Below are 27,253 nucleotides of genomic sequence, written 5' to 3'. Positions count from 1 at the left end.
GTGGTAGGCTACATTCAAAAGTCAAATTTTTTTCGCGATATAGATTTTTCTGAATTTTTGTTTTTTCTGCGCACCTGAACAATCAGAAATAAGTAGCAGCAAAAATTATCCTACAATAACCATTAGTTTGCGAGTTATAGCTAGATTTCTATGCCCCATGCTCGTATACTGGAATCGAAACCGCAATATGTTGGTTACAAAAGTAAGTGTTTTAAAGCGAAAGCTGTTATGAGATAGCAACTCGAGTCTCGCGCAGCGCCGTAGTTGTCTGCCGCCGCAGGTGTCTGTAACCACATCGCGCAAAATTCAAAAAAAAAAAAAAAACAAGAACCAATGGCACAGTGGACCTCGACCCTGGGTCCCCTGGGTGCCAGCCCAGTATTCTACCACTGAGCCATGCTGGTCCTTGGGACTTGTTGGCAAACTTGCTTTAGCCAGGCTTGATGTTGGGAAAGCAATCACCTTAATACGACTTAAAAAGCATTTTAAAACAGCAAAAGAACAAGCATATGTCGCACAATGCGAATACCGTAACGAGTGGGTCATCCAATGCTCCAACTCATTACGAAAGCTTGTTCTTTTTCAGCTATTAACTGTGGCGCATACCCACTTCCGGCGAAATTCCTAATCGTCGTCTGCCACTGCATGACCGATTGGCACAAAATTACTTGCAAGTGGTTAGCGAATATTACGCTTCTCAGAAGAATGACGAAAATTAGCATAGCGAATGCCGGCCTTCTACCAAAAAATTTTTTTATTAGTGCCATAGTGGGTATGAAGCAAGTGTGCTTGCCGTAGTTACCCAATGAGTGTTTAGAAAAGGCTCTGAAAGGCTGCTCTTCTAGCTTTCGCTGTGACTGCGCTGCGCCTTACGTGCAGGCCTGGCGTTTTCTCGTCTATATTAATAATATTCAAATTACTTCATAAATTTCATGTTGACTGTTACACAAGAGAATGTATATATATATATAAGTTTGTGGATATAATTGTTTTTAAATCTCTAAAACGGCCACAAGGTGGACGCAGATGCTCGTGGAATGTTTGTTGTTTACCTTGGCCGCGCTAGGTCATGCATCATTCTGAATTTATTTCATGTGTCAACGCTGCAACGTCTGTGTTCTTGGGCCACCTGGACGATATTCAGACCAGCATGGCTAAGTGCAGAACTCTGAAGACAAGGAAGCGCAAGTCTGATGGAAATCGCTACACAACGACGAGGCTGCCTCCTGACACGGGCACGGGTGTTTCGGCGACCGTGAGCAAGCTTGCGGACATTACGAAAACGAACGAGGCTCCGCTGGAAAATTCATCACTCCAAGGGAACAGGCTTGTGGACATTGACATTCTTTCTTCAATGTTTTCATCACTGACATGCCCTCGATGATTGAACCCAACAATGAAGCTTGAGGAACGCTTTTACCAAGGAATATGCTCAACCTGTGCGGCCGTGTGTACTGACTGTGGGTTCGAATGTCCATTTGATACATCTAAAGAGCTGGCGCGTGCTAATGGAAATAATGTTCGTCTCGTTTACGCATTGCGCCAGTTAGGAAAAGGGCACGCAGTTGCGGATATGTTTGCCAAAGTCACGAACATGCCCACTCCCATCACTCTGTCGACGACGTATTATAATCTCCGCTTTCTGCAGCAGCAGGAGAAGTGGCGTCAAAATCTATGGCTGATGCTGCTGTGGAACTTCATCGTGCTGTGGGCAGTGCCAAGCATGGTGTTTCAGGTGATGGCACATGGCAGATGCGTGCCCATTCATCTTTGAACGAATGAGTCTGTTATTTCTGTTGACACGAGATAATTCATTGATGTTGAGGCCCTTTCTAGCTCGTGTAAGTCTTGAAAAACTAAAAGGAAGTTAAGGCCAGAAAGTGCTTTTTATTAGGAATGAAAGCCAAACCACACTTCTTGTCAAGCAAACCATGAAAGAAGTGCTGGCAGTATGGAGACGGTTGTTTTGTACCGAATATTTGCGAGGTCGCAGCCAAAAAGAGACTTAAAGTACCTAAAATTCTACAGTGATGGTAATTCCAAGAGCTATGCCGCTGTAAAAGACATATATGGAAAGGACAATGTCCAGAAACTGGAATGCATTGGGCATGTCCAGAAGCGTGTTGGCTGCCGCCTCAGAAAACTGAAGAAGGCAGTGTGTGGTCTCGGGGGTAAGGGAAAACTCACTGATGCCCTCATTGACCGCCTGCAAAAATACTATGCCTTTGCCACAAGGGCTAATGTGGGCAACCTATCTGCAATAAAGCAGGCTACCCTTGCCAGTCTTGTTCAATGCAGCTCTACCGACAAGCATTCAAGATATGGTCTGCGCCCAATTGTACCGAACAGTTGGTGTGGGTACAGAAGGGTCGAAGCACTCGGCCAAGAAATGTATGTGCACAAAGGAGGACTTTCGAATAATGTGCTCAACAAAGCTAAAACTGTGTACAGCGATTTGCGCTCGGATTAACTTCTGATGAAATGTTTGCATGGAAAACACAAAATGCAAATGAGTGCTTTAATGGTCTGGTATGGCAGCAGGCTCCCAAAGAGGTCTATATAAGCTTGACTGCAGTAATGTTTGCCTAGCATGATGCTGTGGCACACTTCAATAATGGCAGTGTGAGCACCCTAGATATCCTGAGGCAAACTGGCATAGAACTAGGATACTACACGAGAAAAGCTTGCATCGCCAGAGATCACAAGCGCATGCAGAATGCCAAATGCAAGCCAGCAGATGAAACGAAAAAGGCCAGAAAGAGAAGAAGAGCAGCCACACAAAGAAAAAGAGACCATAATGTTATTCAAGAAAGACGCACCTATGAATCTAGTGTATTTTGGGACTCTGTGCGAAGGTACACCTTGTGCCTGTTCTGAAATCTTTATTTACGTTTCCCTAATTTGCTCTGAATCATGTGACGCAAACTTTCGTGACTTTTTTTCTCAGTGCATGCTTTGAACTGAAACTTTGTGCAATATTTCACCGCTTAGGTATCTGTGCAGTGAACTAGGATAAAAAAAATTGATCGATTAATTTTGAATTCACAGTTGGCTTTGTAAACAAGTTCAGTCAACATTGGCACTTTTTCTCCATCCTTTGAAATTTTTTTTTAACGTAACTTCCTTGATATTTACTGTATATTATTTATTCTAGTTCACTGCATAGCTCCAACCTTTAGTTACAGAAATGCCAAAGCTTTACTGAATTCTGGCACCCGTTATTCACTTATCACAGCTGGCCTAACCAACACTTTTCATTAAACTTCTGACAAATATGGCCTTCCAAAAAATAAATACCGTAATTACTTGAATCTAACGCCCACCTTTTTTTCGGTTAAGCGAGTTGATAAATCGCATGTGCGTTAGAATCGAGTACGAAAAAAAAAATGAATACAGTCATTCTATTGCCATCAGCATTTCCAAAATGGCCGCCCCCTACGTGCATCGGCATGGTGCGTCGGCTATTCCTGCCTATTTGTTTCCCATGTGCGGCACTTCGTACGTGTGCTGAGGAGTTCGTCATCTAGTAGTGCATTAGCATCGACGGCGTGGAAGGGCCGACTCCAAAAACTCGAGTGCACCACGATGCCGCTTTTAAAAGAAAAGTCATCGCGTGTGCAGAAACGGATGGAAATCGGGTCGCATCGCGGTTGTTCAGAGTTCCTGAAACGTGCGTGCGGGACTGGCGGAAACAAAAGCAGAAGATTGTCGACAGCAAAGCTTTGCGCAAAGGCTTCAGTGGACCACAGTAAGGTCGGTTTCCGCAAATTGAAGAGCTGCTCGGCGAGTGTATGATTGAGCAGTGAGCGGCCCGTGACGACAGAACTGCTCCGAGTGCAGGCTATGCAGTTAGCCCTAGAAAAAGGGCTAATGCGGAGCCAGTTTAAAGCGAGCAGGTGCTGGCTAACTAACTTTATGAAGAGGAAAGGCGTTTCCTTCTGAAGGCGAACGGGCATATGCCAAAAGTTGCCGGAGGAGTACGAAGAAAAGCTTCACAGTTTTCAGAGGTTCGTCCTAAACTGGCGGCACAACAACGGCTACCTGCCTGGGCAAATCGGGAAAGCTGATCAGACGCCCCTTCGACATGCCTGGCACCACAACCGTCAAGAAGAAGGGGGTGAAGCAAGTTCGCGTGCTGACATCGGCCACGGTAAAACTAGAGTGATGGCAATGCTCGGTTGCACGTCAGAGAGGCCCAAGCTTCCCCCGTACCTCATATTTAAACGGAAGACGCTCGCGAAAGGAGTCGTTTTCCAGAGTGGTGTGATCGTGCGGGCCAACGAGAAAAATGGGTGCACGTTACAATCGATGACTTACTTTTTTTTTTTTCGTCGTGGAAACCGGGTGCGCGTTACAATCGAGGGCGCGGTAGAATCGAGTAACTACGGTAATCGATATTTTACACTCTAAATGACTAGGCAAGATAAATGAGACGGGCTTGTTTCGAAAAAGCAGTTATTTTAATCCTGGCTCCTCCGGTTACCAACTTTTTTTCGGGATGGCCTACTACCTTGAAACATTCGTGCGCTTTTTTTAACCAAAATAACCGTTTTTTTAACAGACAACTGTACAGTTATTGAGAGTTGAAAATTGCAAGCAAAGAAATTGACGACTGTGCTAAGTCTTTGGCAGCCTAAAACGCTAGAAATTAGGCCGAACAAGCATGACTCATGGTTGGAAATATTGGGACAAACTTGTAACACAGTTTGTGGTTGGCAGTTAAGAGTTAAGGGGAGATGCAGGTCTTAAAAAAGAAATTTTTATTATTCAAAATATTTTAATGAAGTTAGGTGTGTATTTCTCCTGTTTTCAAAAATGCAATTAGTTTTATTGTACCTCAAGTAGTTCTCAGATTATGAGAAAATAGGTGAAGTCTAATTAGGTCATTTCTAACGAGTGACGAAGGCACTTTCTTTCAATATCTTGATATTTTTTGGTTCAGTTTAAGATACAGGTGTAGACCATAATGTGCCATGTGGAGTTTTGCTATTGACACTGATATCCATCATCATATAAAAATTTTCAATTGTATTGATGCTTCATAATTCTGAAGTGTAATTCGCTCACATTATTGTTCACAAAATTTTGTATGTTTAGCTTAGCCAAGAAAAAATAGCATAGCTCCACAGTTTGATTCCTTATGAGTTCAATGGTATAACAGTTATTAAAATTATCTGACAAAAACGTAACGAATTGTGAAGCTGAGAACATCCCATTTCAAGTTTTGACAATCCCTGCAGAAATTTCTCAAAGGAATCTTTAATAAATTTTATTTAGATGCTCCCTATCTGTTCACCTGCTAAACGAAAAATAGTGTCTTATGTCATCCAAGGAATCACATTAAAAAAAGTCGCAGCTTTGCTGCAAAGGCGAAGCCATGAATGCGATAGCAACAAATTGGAAGGTCACGCGCAGAATGGTAAGCAGATCGAAACGTGCCCCGCATTTCTTATGCACAAATAACGCACGAAACGAACTCACAGGTATAGATGAAGGCGAATAAGCGTCTCGGTTGTTATTTCGCTATGTCTGAAAAGCATGCTCTCTTCGCAAACAGGGACTGTGCAACGATTTCAGTGACCTTTGTGTGCCCGGAAACTACAACAGAATCCTTCCCATGAAAGCTTAAGGACAGCCGAGACAGAAGATGCTCTTAACCGCGATATAAAGATGGGTGAGTTTGCGTTCAGGAGCTTTACGACCACTTTCTCCTATCCGCGAGGCATAGTACGTGTGGGAAATGAGGGCGCACGCCGCCGCGCGCTCTATCCACCATTTTGCTGTTATTGCTGAAAACACGATAGTTCTCCTACGAGATACCCATCACCAGCGGCAAGTGAAAGATATAAATAGCTTCCCATTTGCACATTGAAGGACGTGCTTCTCGGTGGCTCAGTGGTTAACGCCTCGCACTCACGACGCAGAGGTTCAAAGTTCGATTCCACGTGCCAGAGTCATTTCCTGGATTTTTTTTTCTTTTTTTGCGTTTTCATAAATATATAGACGCATACATATTTGGTGAGTTACGGCGATGCCGGCAGCAATATCCAGCCGAGAGTGTCCATATAGTTGCTCTCACAATAAAGAATATTCCAAGATGTAGAGCAAGATCTGGGCCCCACCATGCCAAGTTGTTGAAGGGGAAGGGGGGGGTCCTGAAAAGACCATGAGGTATGAGACTAAAGCCACTGCTTCCTCGTAAATTAATGAGAGTTCATTTGCTTCAAATAACTGCCTGCAAATTAAATCATTAATTAACCACCTGAATATAAGGTATCATGCTGCCTTGTGTAATAAGCCGCTATGAGCTGAGTGTTGCTTACGCAAGCCTCACGCAGATGTAGTGTCTGAAGACAGTATAGATTTTGTGTTTCTGACAAGCGTGTTTGCAAAATTGCGGCTTAACCAAGCAGACGCACCTTCACCGTTCGCTCAATCGCCTTCATTAGCGGAGCATGGCATGTGCTCTCTGTTTCACGGCTGGCGCAATCGTTCTGCACCCGGAGCGAATCGTAAACGTAAACCTGCCTAATGGGCATCACCTCCAACGAACTTTCCTCCCGACGGTGCATTCCTAGCCGGCGCCTTCTTGTTCCGAGTTCTCTTTTGATCGCTTCCAAAAGCTCATTGGGAGGATGGTTTCAGACGGGAGTGTCCGGGTATCTCAATCGCGAAGATTAACGACCGGCGCAAAGCATGAACACGCGGCGTCGAGAAACATGCGGGAGCGTAAAAGCAGATGTACACGATCGGACAGCCATAATGGCAAATGAGCAAGAAAAAACAATTACGCAGTGGTAACGCCAGCCAATGGGAAACGTGAAACAGCGCTCTTGAAAAACTAGCCAGCCACATCAGCCAATGGGAGCCTCGGTATGGCGCACTCAAAATGCGCATCGAGTCAGAGGCAATCAGCAACCCAAGAATGACCTTCAGAGAAACCTCGCTGGCAGCCATTCCTCTTGGGCGACGCCATTTTGAGATAGGGCAAATTACACACAAGGGAAATAGCTTCAAATATTGCTCAAGATGGCGGCGCTCGGCCTCCTGCAATGCTCCTGGCACGAGCGCGAAGTTCGAACTAATTTAGTTTTTTGGGGAGCATTTTACTGCTGCCGAGGTTCTTTGAAGGCCCATTTTATCGCATTTCTCGACCGAATTTAGCATTAGTCGTATGGTAGTAGATTCTCAGAAGTACAAACGCCCCAAAAGTTTTGCAAAAGACTAATTTTGTAGCCATTTTTCATCATTCTAAGACCCGTGTCTCACCTTAATAAAGTGTTTATCATTATTATACATATACATTTAGTTTTCAGGTCCCTGAGCCGCAAACCTGAGCCAACCTTTTCACTGCTCGATGCAGCTGACACAGGTACACTCTCAACAACACAGAAACATCGCTGATGTTGAAAGTACATGCAGTTAGCACATTTCAAGCGGCTAAAATAAAATGACTCATAACATGCAGTCATGACCGGCCCTGAAATGCATAATGACAGACGCTTCAGGGGTCGTTCCTGTCAGCCAAAGCTTCTACGGGGATTGTTGTTCTTTCGGAGAGCAAGGCTCCCTCTTTTCCTGGTGGGTGCTAATGCACCTAAGGCCTGCAGGGGCCGTGGTCAGGTTTCGAGAAATCCAGCGAGGGTGCGGCAAACAGCCCTGTCAGGCATTATGCTGACAGTGTAGGGCACAGAACCACTGGACGCTTTCCCAGAGACACAGCATGTCTGCTCCTACAGAAGCATGCCATGTCTCTATCCCACAAAGACATGCTACTTTCCCGCAGAGACATAGCAGCCATTAGTGGTTGCAGGTGTGGGTGACAGCAGCAGTAGGTTTCTCTTCCGAGGTCATCGACCAGTCCGGCTCTACTTCGGACTCTCCCTTCTCGCTGTCACTCAAGTATTTGAGTCATCGAGGCTTTGTGCATGGACATCTGCACTGAGTGGTGCACTGGTGTTCCACAATTATACTTCTCGTCCTTGCCCTTCTCCAATACTCATTTTTGTGACACTGGTTTGCTGGATGCATCCATGAAATTGAGCAGGACATTATGCAGTATCTGTATTTTATGACCTTTGCAATGCAGCAAATGATATTGACTAGAGCTAGTCTAAATAATCAAGAAGGTACAAATTCCAGTCAACTTTCAGCCCAATAGTGCTTCATCATGGGGATACACTGCAAAATGAAAACAGCACCAATACTTACGAATTGCTGACAGGTTCAGTACTTTCTATTATTGCAGGCTTTTCATCACTGTAAACAAAACAAAAGAGGAGAGGGGCAAATAAATAGGTGTACTGTGCACATGCCAATACTATACGGATAAACAAGCCAAGCATGGGGCTAGTGCTCAAACGGGGCTTAGTATGTATGTTTAGGGCAAATGGCTCGCACAGAAAATCATTGTTAATACTGTCACATGGCTGTGGCAGCGAGGAATGCGAAATGCAGCTGGTAAAGATCAAATGCATCACTGGGTAAACTAGTGCACAGTAAAAGAGCAACACTCAAGGCACAGCAAAGGCACCAAACACGAATGTCAGTAACCTGATCGCTGGCAGAATGCATAGTCATTTATGTGCGAATAACAGAAAACAACAGTGGGGCTTGCATTATATGCAAAAAAATTTTGAGTGCAGATGCCGTGAGTGCACTCTAATCAAAGCAGTGTAAAACAAACTACAAGTTTCCCAAACATTGAAGTGCGACCTGTGCCATGCAGTGGCAGTAGTTGTTCTGGGTAAATTCACATCAAAATCAAGGAAGTGTGCATGGCAATCAATACACTAACTAGATAGTACAGTGAAGTGTTAGACGAACCCAGCGCTGGGCGAGTTTTCATTTCACGAGACTGCGCTCGTCTCGGAGTTTCTCCCCTCTATGTTCCCGTCTTTTATAAATACTATTCATAAGGCTTATGTGTCTAACAAATGCATAACTATTGAGAACTAACAGACAAGGACGCCAAGCAAATTACTGGGGATGATATTAGAAGTAATTGTAATGTAAGTGTAAAGAAAAAGAAGCGGACGAAAAGATAACCTGCCACCCCCAGACACTGAACCTGCGACGCTCGAAGAGGGCGTCGAATGTTCTACCAATTAGACTGTTTGCAACTGGGCTAGCTGGTGATCTTGCACATCCGAGTGGTTGCACCTGAATCTAAACACATAAACAAACGAAATCAACAACACTGTCTGCTTAACATTTGTGTTTGTTTCCTTTGCCCAAATACATGACCAAATATGAACATTTGGTCATGTAAATAAATTTTTCACAATCAATCAATCAATCAACCAAATAACTTTATTTTCACGAAAGAAAGAAAACATTTGAGGTGAAAAAGATGGCCGGGAAAAAGGCTGTCCAATGACAGCGTGACAAAGGCCCAGCCACCCGTTTTCCTAGTGCAGGTGAAACTAGATTTTATATGATAGACATAATCACTCCCAGTGCTTTGAACTACCACATCATCTTGAAGATAATTGCAAGTGTCGCATCTTGAATGGGAGCAAGGTGTTACTTGGGGAATAGAATAAGAGTTTACTTTTGCATGCACTAACATGTCTTTAAACTTCTTATTGCAGCAATACACGACCTTTGGGGATTTAAAAAATGCTTTTCTAAAGCGACTGTTGCATGCGAATACTATCTATATTAGCCAGCTCACTACATTGGCATAATAGGAAGGTTGGGGGGCTGTGACAAAGCTAAAGCTTTGCCCCCCCCCCCCCCCCCCCCAAAAAAAGGAGCCATGCGCAAGCCTATGACGACAATGGCAGCACACGGTAGACTAAGACAACTTTACTGTAAAAAGATATCTACGGAAGTTCGTACAGATATCCAAAGCAAAAATTCAAGGATATTCAAGGACTTTGCAGGACCTGTTGCAAGTTTTTCAAGGACTCAAAGCGGTATACTAAGCTAGAATTTGCCACTCTAAAATTTTCAAAAATGACCAATTTTATTATAAGTATCGCAATTATAAAAAAAAATCTAGTCTTGATACTTTCTCAAACCCTCTACCTCACTCTCCATAAGGAGAGGGCCCGATGCCGTGTCAGAAAGTTACGCACTGACGGGCTTTAAGGCGTACGTGTCGTCAGGCCTCAAAGGGGTGCTGCCACAATATTTGTGGTTGGCATGCTCTTAGCTTCAAGCTTTAATTATAGCTCCAGCAAGTACAATACACGTGCCAAGATTAATTTATTCTCGCTATCGATATGAACAATTTTCCATTCCTGTTTGTGGGTACAGAGTTGGGCATGTACGTAGCAGTCTAGCCGACTTAGTCACGTGATCACAAAGCTTTGCACACGTCATGCTGTGTGTCGTCCGCTCTCGCACACGTGCCACACAAGCATATGCAAAACAAACGCATCGCCAGCTGCACCAGCCACGATGCTTTGGTGGTATGTATGTGGCGGAAGTCCAGAGGTTACTCACTTCCCTACAGATCTGGTGGGACACCACTACAACTTTCGTTGCCCTTCCTATAGAGCTACGTCAGTGTTGGATGCACTCGCGATGGGCGTCGACTAGGAGAATGGGCATTTAGGTACACTTGGGAAGTGACTTAAAATATTGCAACTGGGCCTTTACTGCTTTACTTTACTTCGTAGTGTTTGAAAGTCTTCGTTTCTCTTTCTTACATGCCATGCATGATGACCCCACTTCTGGCCATTTAGAATCTACGTGGACTCTGTATAGAGCTAAAGAGTGTTTTTACTGGCGACGAATGCGACAGACTACCGGCCAGTATGTCGCCAGCTGCACGAGGTGTCAGCGTCACAAGCACACGCTACAAGTTCCCACCAGTCAACTCCAGCCTGTGCCACCTGCATGCTCGCCTTTAGAGCAAGTGGGCATTGATTCCCTAGGCCCTTTACCACAACCCTCTGCAGGTAACCCATGGATAGTCGTGTGCATCGATTACCACACTTGGTACTGCGAGACGGCTGCCATCCCCTCTGCGACTGCAGCTGCCGTTTGTCTGTTCTTGCTACATTCTCTTATCCTGCGACACGGGTCGCCCCGAGTGATTATCGGTGACCGTCGACACCAGTGCACTGCAGACGTAGTGAAACAGTTGCTACGCTTGTGCCATTTTAAATTTCGGTATTTAACACGTAACCATCCATAAAAAAATTAACATACCGAGCGTGTGAACTGGACACTTATGAACATGATTTCGATGTACATGCGTCCAATCACAAGAACTGGGAAGAGGTTTGGCTGTTTATAAGATATGCCTTCAATATGGAACGACCCGTTATAGTCCATTCTTTCTTCTCTACGCTCGTCCCCCTCACTATACTTTAGATACCATCCTTCTTTTGAGGACTGCGGCCAACCTATCAGTGGCTGAGAATCTTTGTCCGGCGAAGGAATCTCGTCCACTGGCACGGCTACGCATGCTGGCTTCCCAGAACCCGTCAAAGGCCCGATACGACAGTAAGCGTCGTCCTGTGAGCTATGTCCCTGATGATTTTGTGTGGTTGTGGACGCCAACATGGAAAAGTGGTCTATGCACCAAGTTCTTGGCATGTTATGATGGCCCGCATGTCATCATCGGCCGTTTGAGTAGTGTCAACTATATGATCACGTGCCTCACACCCAGCGGCCGATGTTCTACCAGAACTCAAGTCATGCATGTTGCCCGCTTAAAGCTATGCACACAACGAGAGAACGTCTGACTCGTCCGGTGAGCTTCGTCTGCGCAAGGAGAAGTGCAACGCCTCTGCAGCGAGAAAGGGAAGCTGTCCGAGAAAAAGAGGAAGAGGACTTTGTTATCATCTTCCGTAGCCTGACCCCATTCAGTGCTCCGTCGACGAGCATTTTCAATAAAGTGAAATCTCGGTAGAAAAAAAACGCACATTAACAAACTTTTCAGATTAAAGAACATTAAAAAAATCCTGCGCCGACTGCTAATAGTTTCAATGTAAAATTATTTATCTTGTCCGTACTTCAGAATACCTAACCTTTCAGAATAACGAGCGCTAATTTAGTTCCACGTTATATTAACAAGGCTTCAGTACAGCGAACTGATGTTCTGAAATCCGTAGCGACCACCGGAGCAGTCGCAAGCAGACGACACAGCGAATGAATGCCTTGCTTCTCTGAACACGCGCAACGATGCGGAGAGGAGAAAAAAACGAAAGGACAACCTTCTTTTTTTTTTTTTTTTGTTGAATTACCGATGATGCTGGTTTACAAGCGCCAAGGCGAAAGGCGAGGGCAACACGGGAGGGCAAGGTCGGCGGCAGAGTGGGAGTTGCGGAGCAGGAAGCATGGACGCGAAAAACCTGAGACAGCGAGGAAGCAGAAAACAAAACGCGAGAAATTTTCTTTTTTAGCTCTTTCTTCTCTTCAGAAGAGGCGGTGACAGAAATATACTTCGGATCCATTCTACATGCGCTCCAGGAGGCCTTGTCAGTCGTATTCATCTCTTTTCAGTGATTAATTATCGCGTCCACAAAGCAAATCCGCGTTCGCGCTGCCGTGCTACTACAATAGGGAGCTTTAGAATAACGTTTGTAGGGGCTGTGGGCATCGCTAGCATAGCGGGCGCCATATGAGTTTTAGAATAGCATTTGCCCTTCCTGTAAACTGCAACGCACCATCGTAGTGACACCATAGCCTCGAAACCAGCGTTTGCGGGCCGCACATGCGGCAGCTATTTCAGTTTTTTTTGTGGGCGGGCCGCGAACGTCACCGGCGACTCACGCATGCAGAGTGGCAGCGACCGCAGCGCAAGGGCGCGGTGCGCTATTCTGAAACTCTGTATTGAGTTTATCTTTGCTTGGGACAAAAAAGAGGAAGCAGTTTTTGCTAAGCGAGGAAGTGGATCACACCGCAGGAATGTGGATAAGCTGGAAGCCTTCGCGCTGCAGGACTTGAGCTGCATGTGTCAAAACGAAAAAACGCAAACTTCTTTAAAGGTATATTGAAAAAAAATTGGAAAAACTGACGAGACTTCGAAATTCCACTTGGAAGATGCCACTGTGCCGATGAACGAAGTTCATTTCCCATATTTCTGAACAGTTGGTTGTATTTTTGATGGATTGCGAGCGCGTGGCGGCTGCTGGCGAGCGCGAGCAGTAACGATTTCACTGAGGCGAATGCAGGATTCACGTGTCCTTGTCCTTCTCTTCCTTTTCTCCAGCTCTCCTTTCATTCAACTCTTTCCCTTCCACAAAAGCGCTGGCGCCTTGCCCCAGCCGGAAGCACTGTTCGCTGCTGTTGCTGTTTATACCGGTTCTCTGAACTTTAGTCGAAGTTGAGCGAGTTGAGAGATGCAAGCGATGGCTGGCATTATTGGCTTGGCAGTTTCCAGTGAGTTTGAGGTCACCAAACGTCACATCCTCTAGTTCACGACGCTGCCGCTAGACGCGACAGTTTGTGAAAATTGCATTAAATTCATTATTTTACCATAGTTTCTGCTTGGTAAGAAGGTTGTCTCTATCAATTTCAGTATCCAATGTATCGAATTGGCTGAAAATATTTGTGGCAAAAATTTTGGTCAGTATCCCTTCAAGTAAATGCGCATTTTTTAGTGTTCACTTGTGCATTTGTTTTTTCTCGTGAAAAACAAGTTCAAGGACCCACGGTTTTAAAGGTAAGTCATTTTGGTCGGTGGAAAATAAATATTTATGGTTGATTTCTTGGCTTTCGCTATAACGACCTTTCAAAATAACGAACGAATTGCCACAGCCCCGTGAAGTTCGTTATACCGAGACTTAACTGTAAACGCTTCCAGACTTGTTACAATATATTCTAAACGTTTTCCGAGTCCGACTATTTGTGTGCAGCGACCTTGCATACAGAAGAAACCCACAAGACACTTGCTATAGCCTCAAAATTGGATGGCACCAACCCATTAGGAGCAGTGGCTTGTGCAGTTGACACTTGCAACACGCTATAGAAATGCCAAGAAGTAACTACTCTGACAGTGGTTACTTTGCACTCATCCTGTAGATACATGGATTCTAGCATCCTTCTTGGGGTAATGTGGCGATGGGAATGCTAAATTTGGTCAAAATGTTCAGTTTTTCAATTAATTTTTTTCTGCAATCCTCGGGTCATGCTTTTCATCATAGTGAAATATTAGACCAAAATAAGTTGTACAAGTTGTGAAAAACAAAAAAGCATTTTACTGGTGAGCTGTCATCAAAAGCTGTGTGAAGATTGGGCTTTAGAAAATGTAAATCTGCTGCTTTCCCTTGGCATAGTTCCCCATATTGGCATTATTGTAAAGAGGACCGAACGGGGCTCAAAATAGCCTCAAAGCTGCATTTCTCCAATAAAAATAAAGCCAGCGCCCTCCCAAGTTTCATTTTTTTGGCTTCTAGCTCCGCTTTCTTGAGGCTCCATTTTCTCAGTGTTCTTCATTTTTGAGCAGTTACTGTCAGTCATCCCAGTGCCATTTCGCAACAAATGAAGATATAGCCTTTCCGCTTTCTGCACTTAGGTCCTGAGACATTAGTAAATGTCGTAAAGTTAGTCATCTCTGTGTGCACATTATACACAATTTTATATTTGGCTTTTGTAAAAGTTGTTAGTAAAACAATATGCCCAGGACAACTCAAAAATTATTTTTGCATGTTACTTAATTACAAAAAGTAAACCAATAGCATTATGGCACAGAATGAACTTTTGTGAATATGTGTATGGAGGGATTTTCATGAACTTATGTCTAATTAATTAATTAATTTTGGTATGACCATGAGAGTATATCCAGAAGTGTCACCAAAAATTACATTATATCGCTCAAAACTGTTTCCCGTCATCATACCAGCTCAGAAAACGACATCTGCATGCCGAATTTCATCCCTTTATTTTCCCAGTTTTCATTGCCACATCCCTCCTTCAGCAGCATGCTTTCAGTGTCAAGCTGTGACAGTTGTTTGTCAGCACTCATACTGCGTGCTTTCTTTTAGTGCATCTTTTGTGCTTGAGTGGTGCCTTGCATGTATGGACTTGCTTGCCTTTCTTCGTGTGACATTTTAATTCCTTGCTATCACATTCACTGCTTCACCATTGCCACAAAACTAACTTTTTTTTATATGCACTTTTTGCAAAATAGGACCATGTACGCCCCCGCTGCATTACTGCTTCGTAAGTGCGAAGTTTGACAGGTTGACACACCGATCTACCACATTTAGGAGGTCGTGATGCCGATATGAGAGTGCACTGCTCATGAAATTCAAGGATGGCAACAAATTCCAAAACTTTCAAGAGCCTCGAAAACACATTTTTCAAATTCAAGGGTTTTCAAGGATTGCAAAGACCTGTACGAATGTTGGCAGCGTAGGACTGCACAAAGTAAATAACAAAGTTTTGAAAATTAAACAACTGCACTGTCGCACTAGAAATGTAGAGGGGAACCACTCATTCTTGCATGTTGCAGAGCAGAAACTGCAAGGATACCCGAGAGGGAAATATGTTATCTCACAGAAATTTTTTTTACTGTAATTCGTAGATATATGCTAGGTAATACCAAAATTTAATGAAAACGCTGTTATGTATTGCATATTTCATGGACATCGAAGTCCATGAACTAACGGTAAAACTTAAAAATCAAGACAGTAGGGACAGGCAGCGCTATTATGGCGACTTATTACCAAGTTACATCAAGTCAACCCCAGAGAAATTTTGGGGAAGTGTTAGCCCCAAGTCTTAGGAGTGTGATGTGTTTGATGTAAATGGTGCATTGAATCATGAAACCAAAGAAATTGCAATCCTATTTAATGTACATTCCAAATCTGTCTTTACTAGAGATAATGGCATTTTACCATTTCACGACGTCGCCCTGCCTCCTATACCTGACAATGAGATTACTGAATCGAATTTTTTTAATATGTTTTTCAATCTAGATATAAGAAAATCTTCTAGCCCCAGATGACTTTCCAAATTGTTTTCTTAAACATTATGCAGAATGGGTACCCAAATATTTAAAGGCGTTGTTTATGAAATTTTTGGAATTTGGCCAAATGCCGGGCGAATGGAAGACTGCCAGAGTCAAGCCGCTCCAAAAAAACTGGAATAAGCAGCACATAAAAAAGTACCACCCTATTTCATCAACTTTAACTGCATGCAAAATCCCGGAACACCTCATTCACAAAAAACATTTAGGAATTCCTCGAGAAACGAATTTCTAACAATCCATGAGCATGGATTCCGTAAAGGCTATTCCACAATAACACAATTGGTACAAACTCTACATGACTTCGCAAACAATATAAACAACGGGAAACAGACAGACGCCATATTCGAGGATTTGTCTAAAGTTTTCGATAAAGTGTCTCATCAAAAACTGCTGCATTAGTTAAAAATAATTCTTAATAGTCTGCAGCTGATTAATTGGATTTCTGACTACCTTAGTGGGCATAGTTGATTCGTTATTTTTAAAAGTCATGACTCTGAAAAACTTTCCGTTGACTTTGGTGTTCCCCAAGGTTCGGTTCCAGGCCCTCTTCTTGCTTTATATAAATAATATAACAAGTGACCTACTCGTTAAGATTAAATTATGTGCCAATGACTGTGTCCTATGCTCTGAAATTGATAGTCATTCTGATAAACTGTTAATAAATGATGCGTTTAAGCGAATTGTTGCCTGGTGCAGAGATTGAAAAATGTCGGTTAATTTCTAGAAAACTGTTTTTATGTGCATTACTAACAAAAAAGACAAGCTCAGTTTCAATTACTCGGCTAACAATATTTTCCTCTCTGAGATAACAAAATATAGATACCTTGGCCTGCACATAACAAACACTCTAAAATGGAATAGACACATTGAAAAGGTGACCGCTAATGCCTACCGTAGATTGTTTTTTCTTAGGAGGGCACTGAAAACTGTCAACACCTTCCGTTCACTTGTTAGCATACAAAACAGTTATACATCCAGTACTTGATTGCACCGCAATTATTTGGGACTCCTTTACTCAAACTAACTTAAAAAGACTTGAACGGGTGCAACGGAAGGTAGTCTGCTTTATCTACAATAACTACTCCCGTACCTCTGCAACAGAACTCGTAACACAAGCCAATTTGCACGCGTTTACGGGAAGCAATCGTGCTTCAGGATTAAGATTCTTATTTCAACTTATAAATAAACATTATTATACTATTGTTCCTGACATCATTACTTTTCTTCTTGGTATGCGACAAAACAAAGGCATCACCTAACAACTCCATCCCAGGTAAAAAATAATTGTTTCAAATATTCCTTTTTTCTAACGACTATGACTGAATGGAATAACCTGACAAACACTCAAGTTGCTCAACCGTCACTGTCTTCATTTGCTGCAAATATAAGTTAATTACTTTCTGATCTGCAAATCTGCAATATGATCTCGTTAAATTATGTATTTTTCTGCCATCTTTACGTAGTTCATGGTCCGTATGCATGCTCTGTATTTATTTATATTGTATTTTTTTGGAAGCAATGTTTGCTACCCTTTGTTGTTTTGCTGCCTAGATTTCTTTTTTACCATGACGATGTATTTTCACCACGTAAACATTCCCTATGGGGATTACAGTATCTGTAAATAATAAATATAAAATAAGAATTACTAGCATCATTAACTGTTACTAGCACCTTTAATTTACATTAACTTTAAAATGCCTGTCTAAAATCATAAGAAACTAACACACTACCATGCATGAACTAAGGTCATATGTGCTCAACTTTTAATGACATTGAAAGCAGTTTTCAAATCAGGACACTGTGCATCATAACGAATGATACTACGTGAGAGCTTCAGTATAAATTACAACTATTAAGCATTCACAATACTGTCAAAAGTGTGTCACATCAGCAAAAAAAAAAAAAAAAAAGCATTGAACCAGCTTGAGAGCAGCCCAGCAATAGAACAACAGAGATAAGGAATAACAGCCCCCCACAGGCTGTCGGTCAGGGTATTACACATGCCCCACAAATCTATTTGTATCTTGTTATGACGCAGGCCCGCCCATGTCATATTAGTGATGATGTCTCGAGGTGTTACCAACTCAGATAAACATTCACACTAACTTTAAAACCAAATAAAATTTTTCAAAGGCAATGTTCGCCACTAATAATCAGCCAGAAGTGCCAGCATATGCATATGCAAGACCATCAAATAACAAAAATCTTGAGGTTAATTGACTTTCACTAGTCCCTTAAAAGCTAATTACTGAATTATTTTTTTCTAGCCAACCATATAACCTTTCCAAGCAAGTTATAACCACCTTATTCATAAAATCATGCCTCACGATTTGAAATGAATCATCTGCCACGAGCAACTAAGAGCGTCTGTTCATATGGGCAAAGAAGAAAGCCACATAGCTCTAAAACCAGTTCGCTCGAGGCAAAAGTGCAGAAACCACAAGAAGAGACTAACCTTGAAAGGTCTGGTTCATAGCTGATGGTGATACTGCCAAAGCTTTGTATGCTTCCACTGTCATCATCAGGTTCAACAGCTGGCACAATTAGGTTCTCTGACCTGCAACATGAACAAAAGGCCAAACAAAGCACTGAGACAACCTATACAAGTGAGTATCACCACACAAATTTTGTTGAAATAGCCCTTTTTGAATGCACAAACATTGTACCCCATATAAAAATGAACAGAAGGGGGCAACCTTCTGGAAACATTGAAATACTGTGTAGATGCTAGCAAAGACAACTTCTATTGGTGGTTGAGTGTTTCTAACACACCCTTTACAAGTAAATAACTGTCCGCTGCGGTGGAGCAGTGGTTAGAGTGCTTAGCTGCTGACACGAAGGTCATAGGTTTGATCCCAGCCGTGGCAGTCACATTTCAACGGAAGCAAAATGGCAGAGGCCCGTGTACTGTGTGTCAAAGAACACCAACACGTCAAAATTCTCAGAGCCCTCCACTACAGTATCTCATGACCATATCTTGGTTTTGGGGCACGAAAGCTCCAATATTATCATTAAAAGTAAATAACTATTATAATATCCTAACCTATTCCAGCGTTTTCTTACTTATTTACTTTATCTTCAAGCACTACAGGTTTACAGAACAGAGTACAGCAAACCAGCATGACAATATAATGAACGCTTGTGCATATACAGTAATTAGAAGTGGGCATAAAATCAAGCCAGTGCAAATATTCAAGTGGTTTGAATATTCAAATGAATATTACAGTATCCAAGCCACAAACTTACAATTTCCTGAATGTAACCCACCTAAAACACTGTTTCCCTGCGACATGATAAGACCTACGCAGTGAAACTACATTTTCAAAAAGAATATTCAGAATCTGCACTGCCGCTAAGTCACACTTAATGGTAAAGTGTGCATATTACCGGCACCCCAAATTCATCTTTTTTTCTCTTTAGATTGAAGAGCCTGTTATAAGAGCTTCTGTTGTTTAAGCCAGGAAACATTTAAAACAAGATATTTCAACACCTATCTTTCACCCTACTACTATTCAAAATAAGCTACTATTCAATTCAGATTCACTTTAAAATAATTTGATATGATTTGCTTCAAACCAACGACATTCACACAACCCACCAAACAAAAAATTGCTGACAAAGACGCAACCTTTACTAAATGTTTAGTGAATGCTGAGGCCTTGCCTATGTCTAGTCTTATCAATACGAGCCTTAATTTTCCTGCGACCTTTGTACCTGGTTTGAATGTGGATGTACAGTTGTCAGCAAGCTTAGCATGAATGCATCGCAGCATGTCCTAAAACTGTTCCATTGACATTAGCACAGCGAAGATTTGAACCTGAAGTCGACATGTTACCGATGCATGCCGACATATCATCCAAGCATACCAAAGTAACATCTCGGCAACAGCACCCAGCGCTCTACAGCTGACATCAGTCAAAGTAGTCCGGATACGCATTAGAGTGTTCACATTAAGCTTGCTGATGACAGCAGGATTTCTTCAATGCACAATACATTCATTACAGTACCAAAACTTTTTGTTCTGGTTGACATCAAGATACAAGTTTTCATATCATGAATTCCCCTGTGATCTCATCTAAAAATAGATAATGCAGCTGCAGGAGTGCACTTTTATTATATTAATTAAGCTCAAAGCTTGTTACTCCAGTGCAATAGCCTTAATAACAGTGAACACATCTCCATGATTACATCACATCTTCTTTCCATTTACAGAACTATTTTACAGAAGTTTATACAAAGAGAGGTCAGCAAAAGCTGCTGGGCAATTTTGATGCTGCTTTGAATTGTGGCGTTAAGTGACACTCGTCTGTCCGTCTTATTCGAAGAGGCATTTCTATGAGCCACATGAACCTGTTTTAGGTATGTCATAGAGTATGGTCATTTTCATACTTTTTGTAGCTTGCATTTTGTATCTTCAATATAAACTGTTCAAATTGATTTTTTTCCTTGTGTTGATAGGACTTCACTACACTGTATTAACATACACAATCACTGCCCATTTTATTGCACAAACATTTCCATTGCTGGCCCAAACACAAAAATGTGCGACGGCTCTTTTGTTACATAACATGAATTGGTACAAATACACAGATGTATAAAATGGAATGAATTCAATTGCCACAGCTGCATTTTCAAACCCGGGGTCTCTATCCTCCAAAGAAGAGGGCCTCACTCATTCAGCCAGAGGCGCTTGCATAATGTGATTACCGTAATTACTCGAATCTAACGCGCATTTTTTTTTCCAGTTAAGCGAGTTCATAAGTCGCATGCGCGATAGAATCGAGTACGAACGAAAAAATTGCGGTCAATCTATTGCCATCGGCAAATCCAAAATGGCCGCCCCCTACGTGCGTCGGCATGGCGCGTCGGCCATTTCTGCCTATGTGTTTCCCATGTGCGGCACTTCGTACGTGTGCTGAGGAGTTCGTCATCTAGTAGTGCATTAGCATCGACGGCGTGGAAGGGCCGACTCCAAAAACTCGAGTGCACCACGATGCCGCTTTTAAAAGAAAAGTCATCGCGTGTGCAGAAACGGACGGAAATCGGGCCGCATCGCGGTCGTTCGGAGTTCCCGAAACGTGCGTGCGGGACCGGCGGAAACAAAAGCAGAAGATTGTCGACAGCAAAGCTTCACGCAAAGGCTTCAGTGGACCACAGCAAGGTCGGTTTCCGCAAATAAAGAGCTGCTCGGCGAGTATGTGCTTGAGCAGCGAGCGGCACAGCGGCCCGTGACGACAGAACTGCTCCAAGTGTGGGCTATGCAATTAGTCTTAGAAAAAGGTCTAATGCGGAGCCAGTTTAAAGCGAGCAGGTGCTGGCTAACTAACTTTATGAAGAAGTAAGGCTTTTCCCTCCGAAAGGGAACATGCATATGCGAAAAGTTTTGCAGTGGAGTACGATGAAAAGCTTCGCAGTTTTCAGAGGTTCGTCCTAAACTTGCGGCGCAACAACGGCTACATGCTTAGGCAAATCGGGAATGCTGGTCAGACGCGTCTTTACTTCGACATGCCTGGCACCACAACCGTCGAGAGGGACGGGGTGAAGCATGTTCGCGTGCTGACATCGGTCCACGGTAAAACTACAGTGACGGCAATGCTCTGTTACACGTCAGATGGGCACAAGCTTCGCCCGTACCTCATATTTAAATGGAAGACGCTCCCGAAAGGAGTCGTTTTTTCGAGTGGTGTGATCGTGCGGGCCAGCGAGAAAAATGGGTGCGCGTTTCAATCGATGTTTTGCTTTTTTTTTTTTTTCGCGGTGGAAATCGGGTGCGCGTTACAATCGAGGGCGCGGTAGAATCGAGTAAATACGGTATATGTGAGCCATATGAACACGTTGCAAAGAAAATGTAAAAGAAATTCATTTTTATAAACATATTGTTGCAATATTTTGCAATAACAGAATAAGGATTGAAGGATTGTATACATCTGAAGAGTTTGACTTTGCAAAAATCAAAATGACATACACGTGTTTCCGTGATAATGACATACCCCTTTCATAGGGCCGAGCCTGACGGACACTGGAAAGATGTAAGACACTACGCCAATGCCGCTGGATGACAACGGCTTCAATAAAGGCTGCCTGCAACCATAGAGTTTCCCACAAAATGTCTATGCTGACAAGCTGATAGAGAGCTGATAGAAATTTTCAGGCATAGTACTTAAGCAGAGTAAGATTATTCAGGGTAAAATAGAACATCAGCAGGACTATTTCATTAGACATGGAGATAATCAGCTGCTATGCTTTCATCATCTGCGCAGAGCCACTCCTGTCTGACAAAGTTGAATTCAACTATCAGTGATAACTGAAAGGCAATGCATTTTCACACTGTTCCAGCAATCCGTGAGGCTATTCATACCAAAGGTTGTGTTTCTCTTCACTGCAGCATTTGCAAGAGAATCGCAATACTACACAATGTACTGAGTCTGACGTTTCATCGATCTGAGAGAATAAAAGCAGTTTATATAGCCACATGCTTGAGCACTCTCTCTTCAGAACGACACTTACTCAGATGGAGCAGGTGCCGAGTCCAAGAGCTCCTGCATGACATCGAAATGCTGCCAAATTTGCAAAGGCCTGCGTTGGTGCTTGGCGTCATGCTGCCGTAGCATGGCTTTACGCATGGCATCCTTGGCTCTCTTGTAGGTGTCCTTTGCATTCTTGAACTTGGACTGACACACGGACCCTGGCCAAGACACCCCCATGTTCAACTTCAGGTATTCAAAAACACACTTGTGCTCACATCTATATAAATCTCGTGTATATTTATTTAGTAGCAGACGGGCACGAGACAGAGACCACAAGAAAGTGGTGTGCAAACTAACAACTGTGAACTCAAAACAGTTGCGAGTTTGCGCACCACTTCTCTTGATGCGTTTTAGTCTCATCCCCGTCTCGTAGTACATAGTGCAAGAGGAAAACATGCACAACCACCAACTCCCCTCATTCATTGCTGGGCTAAAATACATCAATTTCACTGTTGTAATAATGACATATACGTGCATCTACATTTCACGAGTCTCATTTTTTGCAGCTTCTATAATCATTTCAGAAGACAAGACTATGAAAAACAGGACAGTCTTTCAACCTCACAAATCAGTACACGTTTTACACAAACGAGGTCAAGGCAATACAAGACAAGAAGTACAGGCAGCTGAAAGCATCCTCTAGTTGTCTCTCATCCTAAATCAGCAATTTGTTTCACAGCAAACTATTATCAACTTCACTAATGACTAACTTCCGATTGCCGTGATGCACCATCAGTATGCAGGTATTGACCAACTATGCAGCAACTGGAAATAAAAAATCTACAGGGCAAAATCGATTATCTAATTGTACACCAGATGAAACAATGAACAAAAGCACAAAGCGACAACACAAGTGCTGAATGTTGTTCCTTTATTGTTTCACCTAGTGTGCACTGCCGCCTACCATAATGACTAATCAACTAGCCCAAAAGTAGAAGTTTAAGCAAGTTTACTTTCCCACATTCTGCTCAATTCAACTTGGAGCTCCGTGATGTGGAAATAGCTAACCTTTCTTATTTCTTTCCCGTATTGGCTCCCACCAAAGCTCATGATGGTGTTAAAGGGACTGTCTACCGTCTTTCACTACTTTTCTGTTTTGTGTCACAATAAAAAGTGTACCCTTTGTAGTGTGTAACCTTGTAAATGTTACTCTGGAAAATGTAGAAAATTTTAAAACAGAATTTTTTTATCTGTGTTCAGTCTCCTTGCATCAATAGAATGAATGCCCGCAACACTGGTGTATGGATGTGATGACAATTGTACTTCTGGTGAAAGCTAAAAAGTGAGACCGCATGCAGTTTTTGTAGCCTCCATCAAGTTTTGTTTATTAATAAAAGAAATACATTAGTGGTCCTTTAAGTACGCACACACTTTTTTTGTTGTTTTTATGAGTGGCGGCGGATGCCGCATTGACAGACAGGCATGCAGGCAAGTGAACACACAGCCAGCAGCACCACCTCTTTAAATATGCAGGATAAAAAACCCCAAAATTTGTCTCTCGTGCAAGCTGCTTTAATTGTGTAAAATACGATTTAAGGTTATATATGTTTGTTTTTAAACAAAAGAGTCAACCTGCCGGGATTCCTCGCCCTACCAGTGGATCGACCACATCGCTGTTGGGTGACACTAGCGGCCATTCTTTTTTACTTTCAACATAATGTTGAAGCTACAATTCCTTTATTATGGGACAAAATCATACTCGTTGCCGCTGTGTGATGAATGATCTCATTTGCACCACAATCAGAAAAATTCTTCCAAGCGGTAGACAGTCCTTTTAAAGGGCCAGTGAACAGGCTCAGACTCTTTTTTTACACCCTCCAAACAAGCTCGGCAATTCGTAGAGTAAGACGCAGTGATCACATGTTCTAAAATAACAGAGCTGCACGTTGCACAGCCTCCATTTAAAAAAACGATTCCCGCACTCCTTTTTTACATCTCACAATTGCTCTTTCCAAGTGCAATTATGCAGCACACAGCTCGTCGATTGGTCTACACTAGGTCTCAACTAACAGTAATGACGTCACCGACAGTTCCTATCCCCACCCACAGCTACAAAAGAGTTATTCAATCATACTAGTTGCAAGACTCCCCATAAACTCCATGTATTGAAATCCGGATACGTCACTGGCCCAGTTTTCGTGAGTAAGCAAATTGTTACACCACCTGTTGGTCAGCAGACCCTCTATTAAAGGCACTATTTGTGTTGTCGCTCTGGGAACTTGTATAATTGAATAACTCTGCAGCTACGAAACTTCCCCTTGTTTCTTGGCACTGCGATAATGCAGTTTTAGCCTCACAATTGTCGTGCGTACATTCTTTGCTCATCCACAACTCAGCATGAGGCCTGCACACACGTGCTTCGCCTTCGACATGAGCAACATAGGGAAAAAGCGTTGCTCCGTTGTCGGCTGCAAATCGAGTGATTGGGCTGCGGAGAAGCATCGACACCGAGTAAACAGTAAACAAACATGCATTGCAGCAAACGTAAGTGCATTGCCACTGATTCGAGTTGACCGATGATGTCAATTGCTGGCATATCACATTGCCAAAGCTGGCGGAGTCATGACAACAAGCTACGCCTTCCCCTCCATGTGAGGGGGTGAGTGGTGAGGCCGCGCGAAAATTTGAAACCAGCTGCAACCGATGTTCTAATCCCTGTAACTTCCTTAATATAGCACACATTCACAAAATTCTTGTGGCAGCACGTTCACGAAGTAAAAATGAACATATTTCGCTTTATGACAACTTTCGGACCTTGGGGTTGTTTACTGTCCCTTTAAACCTTTTCTTGTCAACTCTGTGTAAGGCATACCATACTGAGGCGATATAAAATGCAGATTTTTCTTCACACTTCTAACTTCTTTTTAAACACGGAAATCCCACAATAGCCATGTCATATAAAACCTGTTATGACACGATGATGCATGAACCCCCCTGACAACATGCTTATTCTCGAATGATGGGATCCCAAGGTAGGCATCTCAATCGAGCTGAACTAAGTTGGAAATCTAAATGTGTCAGTGTTACGCACACTTTGAATCTGCCTACCAGTTCAGCAAAATACTTCAAGGTGCCTGAAGGAAAAGCTGACAGCCCCCCATACGTAGCTCAGAGCTACAAGAAAAGCCACACAAATTTCTCAGAAGGAAGGCTTCTTAGCTGAGGAAAAATCTGCCATTGGCCTGGGTACCCAAGCCACTTGACTGCAATGCAATATACATTTCATAGAAAAAAAAAAGGTCCGAAAGAAAAAAGCAAAGCATTGACCTCATGGTGTCCACTCTTACTTTGCATGCCTTTTTCATAAAATATATTTTGCACTCAAGTCAAGTGTACCTAGTCAGTTTAAGCACGAACTTGCCTGAAAAGATGCCTGTTTTGGACCAAAGCCTGGACCAGTCGCGCAGCCAAGTGGTGGCACATCGGGCCCGTGCATCAACTACCTAAAATTTTTTCGCCATGTTGCACAAAGCATAAAATTACACTTAAAATCATCTGCCTCCCCGGCCCCAACTTCACATCAAAATGATCTGCACCCCCCCCCTCCCCCTGCCTTAGCCTTAAATAAACAGAAAAATTCTGCCTGCCTAGGACCAATGATTTTCTGGTCAGTCATACCCCCGTCACACGGCACCTGTAGTGTCATTCACTGCAAATGACAAGTGTTATTGTCATTTTTGTGGCTGCTACACGTGCACAGTGAATGGCACTCACACCTAATGACATTTGCCCGTTGAATGTGTTCACCAAACTCATGGAAGCGCGGCATGTGTAATATCGTCAACAGGGCCTTGGCAAGAAATAACAAAATCGACACCTTAAAGCAAGTGATGTTCAAATGCTTATTAAAGATTGTTGTTAACTTTTCGGTAATTTTTAAATGTACAATATGATAGTAGAAGCAATTTGTACGCCTATATTATCTTTCCCAGACTCCGATTTGATGCTATAGGAAGCCAAAGCAACCCATGGTTGCGCTGAGACTCTGAACAGTGAAGGCCATCTTTGGTAGAAAAGTAGAAACCAGGGATGTACAGCACGCGTTTTCCCTTCCCTCCAAGGTGCTGCCACTGGTTTACGTGCTCGTGCAGAGAGCGCGCGATGCATTTGAGTCACCTCCCAATGTACCGCCTGCAGTGTGGCTTCATGAAGATCTCTCAGCTGGACAAGCACTTCCGAGAAGCGAATCTAACTAAAGTAGTAAAGCTGGTTAGTCAAGTTTATGATTTGGAGCAAATTACAGAAGGCTAGGACAGCCGAGTCACTGCGAAATATATTTCTCAGGTCCTCCGTGATAAAACCGTGTTCTTTGTATGCCTCGAGGAAGGTCTCATTCTGCCGACATGAAGCCGCGTACTCTATGTATGTGCTCTGTTAACATTTATGGAAACCATATAATTGTTGTTTTGATGTGGTATCTAGCGATAGCAGCCACATACTGTCATGAGCAAACGTTTGCGGTGTGCAAGCTATAACGTCATGGCATTAAAATGTCTGAGAAATTTTAGAATCATGACCTCCGTGTGGAGGGCGCATAGCCTGTTAATGTCGCCGCGAAGCAGCAAGCTGAAGTTTAACCACAAAGAGTCAAGTTGAAGTGCTCGCCTCGTTTTTTTTGTTTGTTTGTTTGTTTGTTTTCGGCTCTAGTATCATGCTTGCTCTATCTCTCGCGAACGCGGCTGTGTTCACCGGCTCTCACTTTCTGGCAAACTGATATAGCTTTACACGGGGAGAGCGTCCTTTGGTGTTGTCTGCATTGCTGTGGCAGCCTGCAATACAACAATACTGCGGA

The 27,253-nt window shown here is 42.9% G+C and overlaps 2 protein-coding genes across 3 annotated transcripts in view; both read right to left on the bottom strand.

The window, feature by feature from the left end:
- LOC119163061 (ninjurin-2) overlaps positions 1–27,253 on the bottom strand; it is a 150,229-nt gene that overhangs the window by 95,896 nt on the left and 27,080 nt on the right. The gene's annotated exons all lie outside the window — the stretch shown is intronic.
- Positions 1–27,253, bottom strand: part of LOC119163059 (uncharacterized) — a 42,680-nt gene that overhangs the window by 12,661 nt on the left and 2,766 nt on the right. Inside the window, exons 2-4 of the mRNA XM_037414991.2 lie at positions 22,442–22,619; positions 18,390–18,491; positions 8,212–8,259 (exon numbers count right to left, since the gene is read on the bottom strand). Coding sequence (XP_037270888.2) covers positions 8,212–8,259; positions 18,390–18,491; positions 22,442–22,619 — 328 coding nt within the window. The remainder of the gene's footprint in view (positions 1–8,211; positions 8,260–18,389; positions 18,492–22,441; positions 22,620–27,253) is intronic.

This window comes from Rhipicephalus microplus, chromosome 9 (genome assembly GCF_043290135.1).
Source record: "Rhipicephalus microplus isolate Deutch F79 chromosome 9, USDA_Rmic, whole genome shotgun sequence".
In the NCBI taxonomy this organism is placed as follows: Eukaryota; Metazoa; Arthropoda; class Arachnida; order Ixodida; family Ixodidae; genus Rhipicephalus; species Rhipicephalus microplus.
This window is presented reverse-complemented; position numbering and strand designations above follow the sequence as displayed.